The following is a 19,143-nucleotide window of genomic DNA, read 5'->3' as shown; positions in this document are numbered from 1 at the left end:
CTGCAGCAATGTTCCAACATCTAGTGGAAAGCCTTCCCAGAAGAGTTTAGGCTGTTATAGCAGCAAAGGGGAGACCAAGTCAAATTAATGCTCATGATTTTGGAATGAGATGTTCGATGAGCAGGTGTCTACATACTTTTGGTCATGTAGTGTACATGGGGTACAAGTACCAAGTCGATGTGCAGGGGTACGAGGTAATTGAGGTAGATATGTACATATAACCTATGAATGAAGTGACTATGCAATGTGATAGGTATTTAACAGTAGCAGCAGTGTATGTGATGAGTCCAAAAAAAGTTTTGCAAAAAGGGTCAATTCAGATAGTTTGAGTAGCTCTTTGATTAACTATTTAACTAACAATTTACCCGCTCCACTACAGCCCCATCGATGTGCTCGGCCCGCCAGTGGTCAGGGATGGGGGAAGTGAGGAATGGGAGGAGGTCTCCGGAGATGGTCTAGAGAAGGGAGGGGGAATTGGGTCAAGCAGGCAGGTTGTCGGGTGGCCGGACCTCACTAGTCGCAGGATTCCATTTGGAGATAGAGGGGAGAAAGAGGTCAAGGTGTAGGGTAGTTCTGTGTGAGTGGGATCAGCGGAATCAGTAGGCTGAGTGAATGAGGAGCGTATGTCGTCAACCTTCTTTTCAAAGTGGTTTTCAAAGTTGTCCGCAGAGGGAGATGGGTGGAGGATTAAGGAGGGAGGAGAAGGTGTAATCATTTCCTAGGGGTAGAGGTAGAAGCTTGAAATTTAGAGTGATAGAAAGTGGCTTTAGCAGTGGATACAGAGGAAGAGAAGATAGGTTATGATAGGTTCTCCAATAGTTTAGCTTCCTCCATGCCCGCAGTCCTGTTCTGTAAGCTCGCAATGAGTCACTCAGCCACGGGACAGGAGGGAAGGGCTGAGCCGGCTGGGAAGAAAGGGGATTGTGCGAGTCATAGGATGCAGAAGGAGAGGAGAGTAGAGTCGAAGAGGCAGAATCAGGAGGCAGGAGGGAGGATTTAGCAGAAGGGGGAGATGATAGGATTGAAGAGGAGAGAGAGAGAGGGAGAAGATTGCAACGGCGCACAACCATCTGGGTAGGGGCTGAGTGGGTAGGGTTGGAGAAAATGGAGACCGAAAAGGAAACATATTAGTGATCAGAGACCTGGAGGGTGGTTGCAGTGAGATTAGTAGGCAAAAAGCCTCTAGTAAAGATGTCAAGCATATTTCCTGCCTTATGAGTGGAAGGGGACTGGGAGAGGTCAAAAGAGGCAAGGAGGGGAAAGAAAGAGGTGGAAAGAAATTAATTTAAGGCAGACGTTGGGAGGTTGAAGTCGCCCAGTATGAAGAGCGGTGAGCCATGTTCAGGAAATTAGCTTATCAAGGTGTCAAGTTCATTGAGGAACTCTCTAAAGGCACCTGGTGGACCAGATGACAACAATGTTAAGCTTGAGTGGACAAGTGACAGTAACAGCATGGAATTCAACAGCATAATCCACCCATCCCTCCCTCTATCCAATCCCTCCATCTTCACCTCCATCTGCATGTTCTGTCGCTGCCTCCTCTCTTCTGTCATTGCCATGGTGCCTGGGATGAAAGGGGAAGGGAGGGAAAGGTTTTGGGTGGGTGGGTGGGTGGGTGGGGGGTGGGGTTAGGGGTGTGTTTGGGGTTGGACTGGGTTGTGTGTTTGGACTTTGGGGTTGACTTTGGTACATACGCTGACGGTTTGCATGTATGAAGTGTCTTAAGGGAGTTTGATGTGAGTTTTCTGGAGGTGGTTGGGTAAGGTTTATTGGGTGAGTTTTTTTTGGGGGGGTGGGAGAGGCTGACTGGTGCTGAGACTGGAACAAGAATAATTATCCCACTGAGGTAACAATACTCTCGTGTGTACGTACGCACGCACGCACGCACGGGCCTGTCCTAGTGTGTGTGTGTGTGTGTGTCACACTAGCGGTGATGAATGTTATTTGGCAGGGCCCTCTGTTGGCCAGTGGTCAGACAGCGAGCAGAGCGCTGCTCGACTCCATGTTGCTTCAGCCAAACCACTAATCAGACCAATGGACGGCTGCCATCTAATGTATTCACACACTGATTAAACAGCTTTCAACACATACGCTTTTTATGACCTTTTATTAAAGCTGTTTACGTTCATTTATAACATGACTTAATATCACCATTAACCAGGCCAGGACTATAGAGTTATGAAACTGTGCAGTCATAGAATAGACAAACACGAATGAAAATGTCCCTCTGTGATACTGCTGTGGAATCAAACAAACGAGATAAGCAATATGAAGACAATGTCTGTCCCTCTACCCACACATGCTGGAGTGTTAGTTTCAGTTTGACGTCAAGAAGTATTTCAAATAAATAGGCATTGAACGCTGTTTTACAGACCGTATAAACCGAATAAGAAAACATACATTGGACTATTTTACAAATGGTGTAAACTATAAATAGAATGAAAAAACATTGGAAATGGAATGAGGTATATTGAGAGAATGTACAGTACTCCACAGGTTTGAGGTCTAGTTCCAGTAAGCTGTTTTATTTGAGCTCAGCTATAAGTTGGAATAGTTCCTGAGTTTAAACAGGCGTCAAAGAAAAGCACCGTGGGACAGTGCTGTACACCCATAAAAAAACGGAGAAAGAGGGAGTGAATGCGGTAGAGAGACACGGTAACTGTATGCTCTCTCTTTCTCTCTTTTTCACACACACACACACACACACACACACACACACACACACACACACACACACACACACACACACACACACACACACACACACACACACACACACAAAAGTGAGTGCAAAAAAGACAGCCAAGAAAGGTTATAACGCTCTAACCCTAGTCTAACACTAGCTGTTATATAGAGGGCCTGTAAATTCCCCTTTTAATGTGCTGCTGGCCTGTTCTTTTACAGTGCTGCTTGATGACAGACAGCCCGTTCTGTCGCTTCTTTGTTTCTCAGAGATAATAACCAGCACTTTACTGCACCCCTCCCTGACTGACAGACAGCCTCACCTACTCTCATTCTCACACACACACATACACTTGTGCATGGCATCGCACGAACATACACATGCACACACGGTGTCGCACACACACTGTGCGGAAACCACAACTGCCTTTTTGTGAAATTAGCTGTTTTTCTCTCCCTGTGTGTTAATCTAATATGATACCAATGCTGATCCTCGCTGTTCAATCTCACCATCTATAATGAGCAGAGATCTAAACCGTCAGATAAACCTTTTTACCCTCTCATGACCAATTTGCCTCGACCAATATCTTATTCTTTGATTCAAATATACAAATTTGATTATGATCTTTAAAAACCCCAAAACATTGAATTATCCCCAGTTGATGTTGACAGCTGTTGCGTCTTCGGTCTCCTCTCTCTAGACTACAAAGTTTGTACTAAAACTTTAGCTTTTTCCAGTGGAGCACTAAGTTTGCCCTGAAATTTGACTTGTCTGATGTGGCAGCTGTAGTTTGTGCGCTGGTTGTTTGTTTACAGGCAGGTGTTGCCTACCTACGACAGTCTGGACGAGCCCTCCATCAAACGCATGAGCACCATCTTCACCACCTCCCTCAACGTCGTCACCACCTTCTACATCACGGTGAGTCGTGCATGCTGATGTCACTTCCTGTCTCGATGTCTTCACCGCATAGTACATTGTTCTATACTGCATGATGGTTTAGGTGTGTATGTGTGTGCATGACTTTTGAATTTAACACTTTGATATTCCCCTCTTCCCTCCTTCCTTCCTCTATTCATTCCCTCCTCTCCTCTCTCTAGGTGGGCTTCTTTGGTTACGTCAGTTTCACGGACGACATAGCCGGTAACGTTCTGATGAACTTCCCTTCTAACCTGGTGACAGAGATGATCCGGGTGGGCTTCATGATGTCAGTGGCTGTCGGCTTCCCCATGATGATACTGCCCTGTAGACAGGCCATCAACACCATGCTGTTCGAACAACAGGTGACTTTATACACAAATAATGGTTAACACAGTAAATAGTGATAAGATATTATCATTCCCTAACCAGAAGAGCTTTACTGTAGAATACTGTTATAATGAATCTTTTTGTCCCTCAGCAGAAGGACGGGACGTTTGCTGCAGGGGGGTACATGCCTCCACTTCGTTTTAAGATGATCACCCTCGCCATCGTCTTCGGAACCATGCTGGGAGGCATCCTCATCCCCAATGGTGTGTGTGTGTGTGTGTGTGTGTGTGTGTGTGTGTGTGTGTGTGTGTGTGTGTGTGTGTGTGTGTGTGTGTGTGTGTGTGTGTGTGTGTGTGTGTGTGTGTGTGTGTGTGTGTGTGTGTGTGTGCGACACTGTTCGTGTGTTCTTATGTTTGTATGTCCGCAGGCCTTTTAAGATGCATGTGTTGTTTTATGTGTGTGTTGTAACTCAAGCTTTTTACGACGTGTTTGAATATGAGTTTATGACTCAGTGACTGTCACACTCTAACACACTCCTTAAATCACACCTCTACTTTTATCTCCTCTGGACGAACAGACAGGAAGATAGCGCTATTATTCTCCCTTCCTCACAACACACACACACACACACACACACACACACACACACACACACACACACACACTGGTTCATAGACCCCCACAGAGCACATTTGTTCTTTAGCGGTCTCCGTTAGTTGTCTGTGTGCTGTAATAATGATCTAGATGTGAAGGTTGGGGTGAGTTTGAATGTTTTATTCATCTTGTGTGGTAAGGCTATTTGTTAGGGTTGTGTTTGGGTAGGTACACACACACACACACACACACACACACACACACACACACACACACACACACACACACACACACACACACACACACACTGCTGTGTTTGGCTGGGGTGTGTGTATCTAATCAGGCTAATAGAGAGGAAGGGGGAGGAGGGACTCCAGGGGGAACAGACACTAAATCTGAGGGACACAATATAGCCTGGGTTCCCAGGATGAGAGATGGGGCCTGGGCCCAGCGCCCAGACAGACCTGCCCAGGGGAGGGAGGGGTTGGGTCGGGAGGAGGATGGCACTGGTACTGGCTTGAAACACAGGTTCTGGAAGTGAAGCTTGTACTAGATTAGATCAGGGGGGTGTATGTTTGTGCTTCATTTGGGACAGGGCTATTAGGACTGTTAGCCTGGCTGACGCACAGACCCACGTGGTACACTGTCAGCTAGAGTATGTCGCTTTAGCCAACCAAGGGATTGTGAGTGTGTAACTAAATGTTTCTCTATGCTCTTATGTCTGTAGTGGAGACCATCCTGGGACTGACTGGAGCCACCATGGGCTCCCTCATCTGCTTCATCTGCCCCGCCCTCATCTACAGAAAGATACAGAAGAATGGACTCACTGCACAGGTACCACACAGACACAGACACAGACACAGACACACACACACACACACACACACACAGACACAGACACAGACACACACACACACACACTATCCCTACTAACCCCATCACTGACCAACATCCCTCTCTCGCTCTCTCTCTTTCTTTCTCTCTCTCTGGTGGTCTTCTGTAGCTCAGTTGATAGACCATGGCGCTTGCAACACCAGGATAGTGTGTTTACATATGGGTGGTCCCAGGAATCAAAATGTATACACACTTTTGGATAAGCATCTGCTAAATGGTATATTTTATTATTATATAATCTTTCTCTCTCTCCCTCTATAGCTGGTGTTATGGGTGGGGTTAGGCATCCTGCTGGTCAGCACCCTTACCACGTTGTCAATCTCAGCCAGTGACTCCACCCCAAAGCAGGCCCCTCCTCCCCCTGCATCGGTCAAGAGTGCCATCTTTGGGGTCCTTCCTGATATTCCTGATTTACGGAACGGTACAGCCCATATATTACTATTATAGCCACAGGCCATGTTCCATCGCCGAGTGAACTTTCCATTCTATTCTGTTCTTTGTTATTCTATTCTAATCAGTTCCAAATCTGCAATGCTCCAAACTCCAAAGTTCACATTTTGATGTCATTGTTGGAGAGAGAGGTGCAGAAAAGTGAGAGTATAGAGAGCAAGAGCCAAAAGGTGAAAGCAATCTTAAAACAAAGAAATATGGAACCGCGGATAAATGGGAGAATATATTGAGTTTTTGACTGACGGACAGCTAGACAGACTGACAGACGGGGGTAGAGGATAACCACTTGATAATATCGAAGAGAAGCAGCGTTTGACATTGATGGAGCCAGAATGATGCCCTTCAAACTCCAGTGGTTTCTCATCTTCCCCTTATCCCCCCACTCTCTCCCCCTTTCTTTCCCCCTCACCTACTCTCTTTCCTCTTTCCTGGGCAGCTGAAATGCCTGCTAGCTCTTTCCTGTAACAGGGGTATCAGATGGAGGTGGTATGGAGGGAGGGGTTGAGAGGTACAGACAGAGGAAATGAGGGGAGAGATGAGTGAGACAGGAGGGCTGGGGTTAAGGGCTTGAGGGGTTTGAGTAAGAGGAGAAGAGGGGGATCGTAAAAATTAGAAAGAGCTCTACACATAGGAGCAAGGACAGTTCACACAGCCCCATCCTGCCTTCCGTTTTCCTCTTTCTATCACTCTTTCTTTATCTCTCTCTCCCTCCCTCTGACTGATAGTCGCCCACTTCCTTCCACACCTGTTTCCTGTTTATTGCAGATAAGTGAGGCCAGTAGAACAGAAGCATGGGTCTCTCTCTCTCTGTACCCTCTCGTCATTTTCTCTCCATTCTCTCCTGATTCTCTCTTAGACTGTACTGTAGCAGGGATGTCAGCATTAGTGTTGCATCTCTTTTATAGTTTAGATCTCTGCTGCCATCTAGTGGATCTCACACTCACACATATTGGTATATACAGTGCGTTCAGGAAAGTATTCAGACCCCTTCACTTTTTCCACATTTTGGTACGTTACAGCATTATTCTAAAATGGATTAAATAAAATGTTCCTCATCAATCTACACACAATACCCCATATTTACTAAGCGAAAACAGGTTTTTAGACATTTTTGCAAATTGATTAAAAAAAAGATACCTTATTTACATACAGTACCAGTCAAGTTTGGACATTGTAGAATAATAGTGAAGACATCAAAACTATGACATAACACATCTGTAGCATTGAAGGTCCCCAAGAACACAGTGGCCTCCATCATTCTTAAATGGAAGAAGCTTGGAACCACCAAGAATCTTCCTAGAACTGGCTGCCCGGCAAAACTGAGCAATCGGGGAAGAAGGGCCTTGGTCAGGGAGGTGACCAAGAACCCGATGGTCACTCTGACAGAGCTCCAGAGTTCCTCTGTGGAGATGGGAAAACCTTCCAGAAGGACAACCATCTATGCAGCACTCCACCAATCAGGCCTTTATGGTTGAGTTTCCAGACGGAAGCCACTCCTCAGTAAAAGGTACATGACAGCCCACCAAAAGGCACCTAAAGAACTCTTAGACCATGAGAAACAAGATTCTCTGGTCAGATGAAACCAAGATTGAACTCTTTGGCCTGAATGCCAAGTGTCACAACTGGAGGAAACCTGGCACCATCCCTACGGTGAAGCATGGTTGTGGCAGCATCATGCTGTGGGGATGTTTTTCAACAGCAGGGACTAGGAGACTAGTCAGGGAAAGTTGAACGGAGAAAAGTACAGAGAGATCCTTGATGAAAACCTGCTCCAGAGCGCTCAGGGACCTCAGAAGGGGGCGAATGTTCACCTTCCAACAGGACAATGACCCTCCGCACACAGCCAAAACAATGCAGGTGTGGCTTCGGGACAAGTCTCTGAATGTCCTTGAGTGGCCCAGCCAGAGCACGAACTTGAACCCGATCTAACATCTCTGGAGATACCTGGAAATAGCTGTGCATCGACTTTCCCCATCCAACCTGACAGAGCTTGAGAGGATCTGCAGAGAAGAATGGGAGAAACTCCCCAAATACAGGTGTGCCAAACTTGTAGCATCATACCCAAGAACACTTGAGGATGTAATTGCTGCCAAAGGTGTTTTTGCTTTGTCTTTTATGGGATATTGTGTGTAGATTTATGATTGGAAAAAAGGATTTTATCCATTTTAGAATAAAATTGATAAAATAACGTAACAACGTAACAAAATGTGGAAAAAGTCAAGGGGTCTGAATACTTTCCGAATGCACTGCATTCTCTCTCTTTTGTCTCTCTCCATTCTCTCCCCCCTCTCCCTCCCAGCAGTAGAGAAGCCAGTGGTAGTGAAACCGCCTGAGGTGAAGCCTAATGCCCCTGCTGCAGTAGAGCCAGACCGTCCAGTGGAGAGACAGCAGGAGCAGGCTGAGCCCCCCCAGATCAAAGGACCTGAACAAGCAGTAGCAGACATGAAAAAGAAGGAGGAGGTACAACTGGACCGCCCCGACGCAGGTATGGAACTACGGAGAACCTTTCAGAACTAGGGAGAAAGTTTCAGAACCTAGGAGAACCTGTTAGAACCAAGCAAAATCCACTAGACTGCAACATACAAGAAAACCAGTAATCTATAAGTGCTAGGTTTAAGAAAAAGTCAGGAATACTATTTACAGCACCACCTGAAAACCCATGTGTGTGTGTGTGTGTGTGTGTGTCCCTCCTCCCTCCCTTCAGGTGTGGCGGTACCTGATGGGGAGGCCCATCGGCACGAGCCGCCCATCCCGCACGATGAGGTCCATATAGAGAAGAGGAAGAATGACGCCGAGCTGGAGGAGGAGAAGAACCAACCTGCAGTGGGAGGAGAAGAGGGGCAGTCTGAGGGAGGAGAGAAGGAGGAAATGGTGGTGAAAAAGGAGGAAGTGGAAGAGGCCGAGGCGCAGTTCAATGAGGTGCTGGAGAAGCCTGACCCGGGGGTGGGGCAGAAACAAGAAGTCCTGCCCCTAAAGGAAGTGGAGAAACTTGGCCCAGTGAAAGAGGTGCTTGCTGTGAAGCATATGGTGGCTGAGCAGGCGCTGGTTGAGGATTCGGCCAAAGCCCCAGATCCTGCTGGGAAACGTGCGTATTGTTAACTCGAAATGACAAGGTTCCAGTTTAACAAAGTTTACTCTACTATATGAACACACTACAAGGTAGCCATTACACTCAAGGCTAGGTCCAACAACGACTAGACTTCATGCGCATGCGCACTCTTGACTGAGTGATAGCCCCGTAATAACAGGAATATAGGGATACTTAAAACATGAACTTAACACGTATGACTGGTCTTTATCCAGAACATTCAATCAACTCAGATGCTCAGGGATTTGATTGGCTGTAGATGTTTGACGTCACCCGACCTTTGACCCTGTGGTTTAGGTGAGCCGGCGGCCCCAGTTCCTGTAGCAGTGGTTCCTGGGGCAGCGGAGATGGCTGCTGCTCCAGAAGCAAAGGAAGGGAAGGAGGGAGGAGCGGAGGACAAAATGGATGGTAAGTGGAAGAGTAAGAAGGAGTAAAGAATTGAAGTACAGATCAAGGACCAGGGTTAGCAGCTCATAGACTGGCAGAATGGATGGATTTATGAGAAATTCTTGTTATAGTGGATATACAGTGAAGTCGGAAGTTTACATACACTTTAACCAAATACATTTAAACTCAGTTTTTCACAATTCCTGACATTTAATCCTAGTAAAAATGCCCTGTCTTAGGTCAGTTAGAATCACCACTTTATTTTAAGAATGTGAAATAATAGTAGAGAGACTGATTTATTTCAGCTTTTATTTCTTTCATCATATTCCCAGTGGGTCAGAAGTTTACATACACTCAATTAGTATTTGATAGCATTGACTTTAAATTGTTTAACTTGGGTCAAACATTTCGGGTAACCTTCCACAAGCTTCCCACAATAAGTTGGGTGAATTTTGGCCCATTCCTCCTGACAGAGCTGGTGTAACTAAGTCAGGTTTGTGGGCCTCCTTGCTCGGCACACGCTTTTTCAGTTCTGCCCACAAATTTTCTATGGGATTGAGGTCGGGGCTTTCTGATGGCCCCTCTAATACCTTGACTTTGTTGTCCTTAAGCCATTTTGCCACAACTTTGGAAGTATGCTTGGGGTCATTGTCCATTTGGAAGACCCATTTGCGACCAAGCTTTAACTTCCTGACTGATGTCTTGAGATGTTGCTTCAATATATCCACATAATTTTCCTTGCTCATGATGCCATCTATTTTGCGAAGTGCACCAGTCCCTCCTGCAGCAAAGCACCCCCACAACATGATGCTTCCACCCCCGTGCTTCACGGTTGGGATGGTTTTCTTTGGCTTGCAATCCTCCCCCTTTTTCCTCCAAACATAACAATGGTCATTATGGCCAAACAGTTCTATTTTTGTTTCATCAGACCAGAGGACATTTCTCCAAAAAGTACAATCTTTGTCCCCATGTGCAGTTGCAAACCGTAGTTTGGATTTTTTTTATGAGCGACCTTTCAGGTTATGTCGATATAGGACTCGTTTTACTGTGGATATAGATACTTTTGTACCCTTTTCCTCCAGCATCTTCACAAGGTAATTTGCTGCTGTACTGGGATTGATTTGCACTTTTCGCACCAATGCACGTTCATCTCTAGGAGACAGAACGCGTCTCCTTCCTGAGCGGTATGACGGCTGCGTGGTCCCAAGGTGTTTATACTTGCGTACTATTGTTTGTACAGATGAACGTGGCACCTTCAGGCGTTTTGGAAATTGCTCCCAAGGATGAACCAGACTTGTGGAGGTCTACAATTTTTTTTTTCTTAGGTCTTGGCTGATTTCTTTTGATTTTCCCATGACGTCAAGCAAAGAGGCACTGAGTTTGAAAGTAGGCCTTGAAATAAATCCACAGGTACACCTCCAATTGACTCAAATGATGTCAATTAGCCTATCAGAAGCTTCTAAAGCCATGACATTTTCTGGAATTTTCCAAGCTGTGTAAAGGCACAGTCAACTTAGTGTATGTAAACTTCTGACCAACTGGAATTGTGATACAGTGAATTATAAGTGAAATAATCTGTTGTAAAAATTACTTCTGTCATGCACAAAGTGGATGTCTTAACCGACATGCCAAAACTAGTTTGTAAACAAGAAATTTGTGGAGTGGTTGAAAAACGAGTTTTAATGACACCTAAGTGTATGTAAACTTTCGACTTCAATTGTACCATTCCATGCTATTCTTTCTCTCTCTGACTTGTACCGCTTCTTTGTCTGTCTGATTCTCTCTATCTCTGTCATTCTCGCTTTCGATCTCAAGTGTGTCTTTGGCAACAAGCTTTTGGCTGGTTGTTTTTAAAGTGGGATTCTCTCATTACTTTCTCGCTCTTTGGCTTGATTCACTCAGGACACACCGCAGCGCATTTTTGGTTTCTCTCTTCTGACTCACTCTTTCTTTTCTCTCTTTCTCGCTCCTTTTCTTTTCCTCTGCCGGGCTCCTGTCACAGTGATAAAAAAGATGGTTGCAGGTATGAACCCCTCTCTCTCCTACTGTATTCACATCTAGTCATTTAATCAACTAATGCAGTCTGGAGATGAGAGCGTAGTACCCAGTTTAGTAATATTTTCTAGTTCTGCCCCCCCCCCAACCCAAATGGCCATAACCCCCAAGTCCTAACCCACCTCACGCCCTCTCACACAGTATCCCCCCACCTTGCCTAAACTGCTCACATCTTGTTTGTAGCAACCATACTCTACATTAGTTTGACTGAGTTATCCCTCCTCCAGCCCCCCACCCTTAAACACATCCCTATGCTGTTTGTCTGGATAAATCGAATGCTCCTTCCCCCTCCGATGTAGATACCAATACTGCTCAATATACAGTGCATTGGAAACTATTCAGACCCCTTGACTTTTTGCACATTTTATGTTACAGCCTTATTCTAAAATGTATTCAATTGTTAATTTTTCTTCCTTTATCTACACGCATTACCCCATAATAAGAAAGTAAAAACAGGTTTGTCATAATCTTTGTCAAATAATTGTTTAAAAACTGATCACATTTACATAAGTATTCAGACCCTTTACTCTGTACTTTGTTGACGCACCTTTGGCAGCGATTACAGCCTTGAGTCTTCTTGGGTATGACGCTACAAGCTTAGCATACCTGTATTTGGGGAGTTTCTCCCATTCTTCTCTGCAGATCCTCTCAAGCTCTGTCAGGTTGGATGGGGAGCATTGCTGCACATCTATTTCCAGGTCTCTCCAGAGATGTTTGATCGGGTTCAAGTCCGGGCTCAGAGACTTGTCCCGAAGCCACTCCTGCTTTATCTTAGCTGTGTGCTTAGGGTTGTTGTCCTGTTGGAAGGTGAACCTTCGCCCCAGTCTGAGGTGCTGAGCACGCTGGAGCAGGTTTTCATCAAGGATCTCTCTGTACTTTGCTCTGTTCATCTTTCCCTCGATCCTGACTAGTCTCCCAGTCCCTGCTGTTGAAAAACATCCCCACAGCATGATTCTGCTACCACCATGCTTCACTGTAGGGATGGTGCCAGGTTTCCTCCAGACGTGACGCTTTGCATTCCTGCCAAACAATTCAATCTTGGTTTCATCAGACCAGAGAATCTTTTTCCTCATGATCTGAGAGTACTTTAGGTGCCTTTTTGCAAACTTCAAGTGGGCTTTTATGTGCCTTTTACTGAGTGGCTTCTGTCTTGCCTGATTGGTCTGATTGGTGGAGTGTTGCAGAGATGGTTGTCCTTCTGGAAGGTTTTCCCATCTCCCCAGAGGAACTCTAGAGCTCTGCCAGAGTTACCATCGGGTTCTTGGTCACCTCACTGACCAAGGCCCTTCTTCCCCGATTGCTCAGTTTGGCTGGGCGGCCAGCTCTAGGAAGAGTTTTGGTGGTTCCAAACTTCTTCCATTTAAGAATGATGGAGGCCACTGTGTTCTTGGGGACCTTCAATGCTGCAGACATTCTTTTGGTCGCCTTCCCCAGCTATGTGCCTCGACACAATCCTGTCACGGAGCTCTACGGACAATTCCTTCAACATAATGGCTTGGTTTTTGCTCTGACATGCACTGTCAACTGGGACTTTCCAAATCATGTCCAATCAATTGAATTTACCACAGGTTGACTCCAATCAAATTGTAGAAACATCTCAAGGATAATCAATGGAAACCGGATGCACCTGAGCTCAATTTCGAGTCTCATAGCAAAGGGTCTGAATACTTTATTTTTAATACATTTGGAAAAAAATTGTATTAAAGATATTCGCTTTGTCATTATGGGGTATTGTATGTAGATTGATTATTTAATAAATTTTATAATATGGCTGTAACATAACAAAATATGGAAAAATGGAAGTAGTCTGAATACTTTCCGAATACTCTGTATGATTTATGAACTTCACCCCTTCGCTGTGCCATTTGGTACATTCCAACCACTCTCACTTGTAATTGACTCCCCCTGTGTGTGTTTTGGTATGTTCTAACCCTGTCTCCCCCCATGTAGAGGGTCAGTTGGACCATGCCGTTCTGCTGCAGGTTATAAAGGAGCAGCAGGAGCAGCAGAAGAGACTGTTGGACCAGCAGGAGAAACTACTGGCTGTCATACAGGAACAGCACCAGGAGATGCACCCCAAAAAGACAGGTGTGTACACACACACATACTCACTCGTGCTCAGTGTGTGCACTCTCGTACATGTTCTAAGTTTATATTCTGATGCATGTCTAAGTGCTGAGTATGAGTAATTGAAATGTTAGGTCAGTTAAAGGGATAGTAAATAATGATCTTTGTATCTTGTGTTACATCAGATGAAGCTCCAGAGGCTGATGCAGAGAAGGGAGTACAGGAGGAGGGGGGAGCATCCAAGCCCAAAGACCCAGATCAAGATGGCCCTGCCCTGGCCTCAGACGCCAAGGAGCCCAACGGAGCAGGAGCTGGAGCTCTACAGGCCGGAGGGGCCGAGCATCACGTCCAGCCCCAGAATGAGGTCCTCCCTGTGGAGAAGAGTGCAGAAGAGCAGGTCGTCAAAGTGATTCTCCCCGTGATCCCCAAGGAAGTAGTCCAGGAAGTCCCTAAACAGGCGATTGTGGCAGGGGCACCGTTGGAGGACCCTAAGGAGAGGGAGCTGGGAGCTAGAGGGGTACCGCTGGGTCAGAAGGTGGCAGAGGGGGTGAAAGTAGAACCAGACCAGCCCAAACACAGAAAGGAGCAGCCACCACCTGCTAAAGCTGAGGACGGGCCAGGGAAAGGATCGGTAGAGGCAGTAGACAAGGACAAGGAGAGGATGGAGAAAGAGACACTGGAGGAGGACAGGATCAATAGAGAGGTGCAGGCGAGAGTGGAGAAGGAACGGTTAGAGAGGGAGAGGAGAGGGAAACTGGTGAGAGAGCAGGAGATGGAAAAAGACCAAGTAAAGAAGGAGAAAGAGAGGCTGGGAAAGGAGCGAGCAGAGATGGAGAAGGCGTATAAGGAGAAAGCAGAGCGAGAGAGGATCCAGTGGGAGAAGGAAAAGACTGAGAGAGAGGTGATGGAGAGAGCGAAGAGGGGAGGAAGAGGGGAGGAACAGGCTCTGGCTGTAGCTGGGCCAGGACCTGTCGAACCAGGAGTAGTAGGAGGAGAACTAGGGGCTGTGAAGAAGAGTGGACGGGACCTGAAGGAGAGGGCAGCCGTCCAGTCAGACTCCAGGGACTTTGTGGAAGCCCAGCCCCAGGTGATCCACGAGAAGGAGAAGGCCAGGGATCAAGGAGACATGGACCTGAGGAGGAGAAGGAGAGCCCTGGGGGTAAGAGGTGCTGGAGGGGCAGGGGAGTCCAGGGAGGGTGACCTGGAGCCCTTCTTGGACATGGGGGGGTCAGATCTCCATGCAGCCCTGGGGGGAGCACTGGTACACACACGCCAGATTAAACAGACCTCTGAGCTTGAGAGAGACGAGTAACTGGGACTGGGTAACGGCATACACGCACATGAATACGGTATAACACACTCACGGACCGTTGGGTTGGACTGTGCGAATCCCTATATTTAAACAAACACACTCACATAGTGGGTCAGACTGTGCACACACACACTGGGTCAGACTGCGCTAACCGTGTACACATATTCATACTAATCACAACGCATACACACACTCTTTCTCTCCCCCACACAGTCATGTACCGTGGATCACACTATATTGCCTTACCATCTGTCTTCACAATACCTGACCAGTACAGGAGGAGTGTGAGTGTGTGAGATGCATTGATGTGATAGGGAACATTCTGGCTACGTTTACACAGGCAACCCAATTCTGATCTTTTTCACAATTATTGGCAAAAGATCTGATCTGAATTGTGCTGCCTGTATGAATGCAGCCACTGTGTCTTCATGTGACCTTAGTCTGTGGGCTTCTATTACCAAATACTAGTGCTTTCTTTAGTGCTCCTTCCATGATTCCAGAAGATACAGGATAATAGTGATGATAAAGATATTGTAGCAATGATCACATATTATTCTATAATATGCTGTATAATGCTGCCATAAATCTAGTCTTTATTAAAAGTATATTTGTATGTAAATGTTAACTTATTTTTTGTTTTCTCTGGGGTGAGATTTGGACTAGAATGTATGTTAAGCTATGCAATACCACATAGTTTCCTTTTTTCCTGTGTTTGAGAGAGCAATGTACCATCTATCCAATGACTTGTATTTTTGTCATTTTAAATCCCTTGATACTTCTAAGTGATTTGCCGTTTTCATTTGGGCTCTGGAAAGATTACTTGCTGGTGTTTTTGTTAAGCCCAATGTATGTTGGTTATTGTGTGCTGTAAATAGCGTCTATATGTTCTCTGAACTGTAGCTAAATGTCCTCGTGCTGGCTTTTACATGTTCTTTGAACGCTTTCCAAAAATATTTAATTGGGGATCAATTGGTTAACTTCAGTGCTTCTTCCAGATAATTTGACTCTTGATTTTGAAAACAAGAATGTAGTGCTGTCGAAATGTGTATCCTTATCATACACATACAGTACAATTCCAATATGATTTTATATGTAAGTTCTGAATCCATAACTCTGTGATTCTACATTCCATGTTCTTGTGCCTTACATGTGCTACAGCAGTGTTTTTTTGTGACTTAAAAGGAATATGGTTCTTTTGTTTTGTCATATCCTGTGTGTGAGGGCTCCACTGCTTTGTGCCTCTATCCCAACTTGGGGTGAAATTAATGGGTCGAAGTGAACATCTTTATGCCTGTATTGAGATGTAAATGTAGAATTTCCAGAACTCGAGTGCAATTAGTCGTCATCTCTCGCTCTCTATTCTTGTAGCATTTGAAACAGTGGCTTGGACTTCTACAATGGTGCCCTGTGATGTGGCTACCATAAGAACAGTGAATGAAATGGACTTCATAGAGGGAGGACATCAACAGTGGCTTCATAACTGCTCATGACTTCTTTAGAGTTATTTAAGTCTGGGTCGACTCATATTTCTGAAAATGTCAAAATATGAAATGTTGGTTGTCAATGTGTGTTGTGTACATTAAAGAAAGAGACCCCATACACCAATTTGCATATTTCTACATTACATAAATACACAGTCCTGCAAGTCTTCGGTGGTGGGTTACATGTTATTACATAGTCAAACGGTATGACCTTGACGCACTATTGAAGAGTAGTGGAAACACCATGCTAGCATTACCTCTGGGACCAACAACAGGTCAAACATATGCTTGTGGGACTAGTCAAGATATCTTTCAGCACCTGCCATCGCATTACTGATACAGTACTACATGATGTTCATGGAACAACGGGGACATTACACCCCAGGCAGTGGACCTAATCATTAGTGCAGACAAACGGATGCAAACCGAAAATGTTTTACAATGTAATTGAGAGTTTCTATTGAACAACTTCAGGTAGGTTCCTCCTCGTTTCCTTCCGTTTAGTTCCTAGTGAATACACCCCTGTTTATGTTGACGATTAAAAACCTATGTCCAGCAGAGATGTGTTGGGCGGAATGGTCTACTTCACTATATGTCCAGCAGAGATGTGTTGGGCGGAATGGTCTACTTCACTCCCTTCTTGGCCTGCAAGACAATAAGATGATCAAGTCAATTGAATTTATACATCAAAGACAGACAAAATGTAATACAAAATGATGGAACACCTGTAATATGCCACTCACTGCTGTAACAAAGCAAGTCTTCAGAGCATCAAACTCTTTACCACACAGGTCCTTTCTCAGCTCCTGTCTGCCTGTGGTAGTAGCTGTCACACACTTCCCATAAGCTGCAGCCTGAGGACATGATATTCAAAAGTCAGTATTTAGATCAAACTTATGTTGGAGGATAATTGCAGAAACAGAATAGATACATTATTGGTCAAGGCAGTGTTTCCCCCCTTTTTTTTACGAGCTTCCCCCCCCAAAAGCATCATCCAGGGCCACAAGCCAAATTCCTTGGTGGGCTGCCCCAGTTATACAATGGTAGGAGAAACACTGGAACAAGTTCTCACATTGGCAGAATGACAACTTAACTTTGCTTTATGCTTTTGGATATTGTATGGCAAACAGTGGCCATCTATACTGAACAAAAATATAAACATGTAAAGTATTGGTCCCATGTTTAATGAGCTGAAATAACGGATCACAGAAATGTTCCATATGCACAAAAAGCTTACTTCAATTTTTGACACAAATTCGTTTACATCACGCTTAGTGAGCATTTCCCCTTTTCCAAGATAACCCATCCACTTGACAAGTGTGGCATATCAAGAAGCTGATTAAAGCAGCATTATTATTACACAGGTGCACCTTGTGCTGGGGACAAAAAGTCACTGCAGTTTTGTCACACAACACAATGCCACAGATGTCTCATGTTTTGAGGGAGCGTGCAATTGCCACGCTGACTACAGAAATGTCCACCAGAGCTGTTGCTAGAGAATGTGACGTTAATTTCTCTACCATAAGCCAACTCCAATGTCGTTTTAGAGAATTTGGCAGTATGTCAACCGGCCCCACAACCGCAGACCACGTGTAATCACGCCAGCCCAGGATCTCCACATCCGGCTTCTTCAACTGCGGGATCGTCTGAGACCAGCGACATGGACAGCTGATGAAACTGAGGAGTATTTATGTCTGTAATAAAGGCCTTATGTGGGGAAAAACTAATTCTGATTGGCTGGACCTGGCTCCCCAGTGGGTGGGCCTATGCCCTCCCAGGCCCACCCATGGTTGCACCCCTGCCCAGTTATGTGAAATCCATAGATTAGGGCCTAATTTATTTATTTCAAATGACTGCTTTCTTTATATGAACTGTAACTCAGTAAAATCGTTGAAATGGTTGCATATTGCGTTTATATTTTTTTTCAGTATGAATTTGTTTGGTGGCTACGCACCTCACCAGAACACTGGGCAAACAGCTCTGGGAACCGTCTCATCCTCTCCCGACTGCGAGTCCACACATTTGTCCCCGACATGATCAGTTGAGTGAGCAGCAGCAAAGATGGACACTTGTTCAATAGTCTTTGACAGTGTAAAAACAACGAACACAACCAATTGAATAACAATCTAATGCCTCAGCATTAGCTCTTGTACAATATTAAAGAAATATCATAGAAATAAAAGGCATTCGTAGGAAAATATCCACTCAAATCATTGGCTCGCACCGACCATGGACGGCACCATGTTGTTGACCCTGAATCAGGAAATGACACGCATGTAATTTACAAACGTGATTTGTTCATTTCCACGTCCATCTTCTTCTGTGGGGTTTATCGGCGATTGGCAACCAACGTTATGGTGCATTACCGCCACCTACTGTACTGGGTGTGGGTCGGAGACGGAGAAACTAAATCATACCTGCTAGCCCGTTTAAAAAAAAGAACAACATATTTGATACTGTATCTAATGACGTTCTACTCAGTATACTCTTTAAACGAATTTCCTGTATACCCTTCTCCCTCATACTGGACTCAGCGTCTCTCTTCCCGCTCATACTGCCCACACTGTAGCAGTACATGCTCCACTGTCTCTGTTTCCTGGCAATAATCACACTTTCCTGCTGGATGCTTTTCTATCACATTTATAGTCTTATTCAGCCGGCTGCTACATGAGCTAAAGGACTGCAGACTCATCAATACTGCACATGAATAAGAGCAAATACCTTCTCTGTCTGCCTTGACTTCCTCCACCCACTGCAAGGCCAACAATACGGCCATCAGCTCCACCATCTATACAGCCAGATGATCTGTAATACGTTTCCTGACTGCCACCCCACATTCTTGCACTACAAATGCTGACCCAGTATGTCATTGGATGTCCTTGGTCCT

At 45.3% G+C, this 19,143-nt stretch overlaps 2 protein-coding genes across 7 annotated transcripts in view; one reads left to right on the top strand and one right to left on the bottom strand.

Moving 5' to 3' along the window:
- LOC139580696 (putative sodium-coupled neutral amino acid transporter 10) overlaps positions 1-16,374 on the top strand; it is a 31,247-nt gene extending 14,873 nt beyond the window's left edge. For 4 of the 6 annotated variants that reach the window (XM_071409622.1, XM_071409621.1, XM_071409617.1 and 1 more), the window contains exons 6-16: positions 3,499-3,601; positions 3,781-3,963; positions 4,080-4,191; positions 5,250-5,356; positions 5,678-5,837; positions 8,166-8,351; positions 8,571-8,951; positions 9,252-9,362; positions 11,344-11,364; positions 13,347-13,484; positions 13,649-16,374. In XM_071409622.1, coding sequence (XP_071265723.1) covers positions 3,499-3,601; positions 3,781-3,963; positions 4,080-4,191; positions 5,250-5,356; positions 5,678-5,837; positions 8,166-8,351; positions 8,571-8,951; positions 9,252-9,362; positions 11,344-11,364; positions 13,347-13,484; positions 13,649-14,775 — 2,629 coding nt within the window. In that variant the 3' untranslated portion in view covers positions 14,776-16,374. The remainder of the gene's footprint in view (positions 1-3,498; positions 3,602-3,780; positions 3,964-4,079; positions 4,192-5,249; positions 5,357-5,677; positions 5,838-8,165; positions 8,352-8,570; positions 8,952-9,251; positions 9,363-11,343; positions 11,365-13,346; positions 13,485-13,648) is intronic. The other 2 variants (XM_071409619.1, XM_071409620.1) reach the window with 2 other exon arrangements.
- Positions 16,375-16,376: 2 nt separating this feature from the next.
- On the bottom strand, positions 16,377-18,540 carry ndufaf8 (NADH:ubiquinone oxidoreductase complex assembly factor 8). The gene is made up of 3 exons (XM_071409623.1): positions 18,211-18,540; positions 17,000-17,110; positions 16,377-16,901 (listed from the first exon to the last, which is right to left on the bottom strand). The coding sequence occupies exons 1-3, from the start codon at positions 18,289-18,291 to the stop codon at positions 16,881-16,883; spliced, it is 213 nt and encodes a 70-aa protein (XP_071265724.1). The 5' UTR covers positions 18,292-18,540; the 3' UTR covers positions 16,377-16,880.
- Between the last annotated feature and the right edge of the window lie 603 nt (positions 18,541-19,143).

The sequence above is a fragment of the Salvelinus alpinus genome, chromosome 7 (genome assembly GCF_045679555.1).
Source record: "Salvelinus alpinus chromosome 7, SLU_Salpinus.1, whole genome shotgun sequence".
In the NCBI taxonomy this organism is placed as follows: domain Eukaryota; kingdom Metazoa; phylum Chordata; class Actinopteri; order Salmoniformes; family Salmonidae; genus Salvelinus; species Salvelinus alpinus.
The sequence above is the reverse complement of the archived record's forward strand: the minus strand, read 5'-3'. Positions and strand labels throughout refer to the sequence as shown.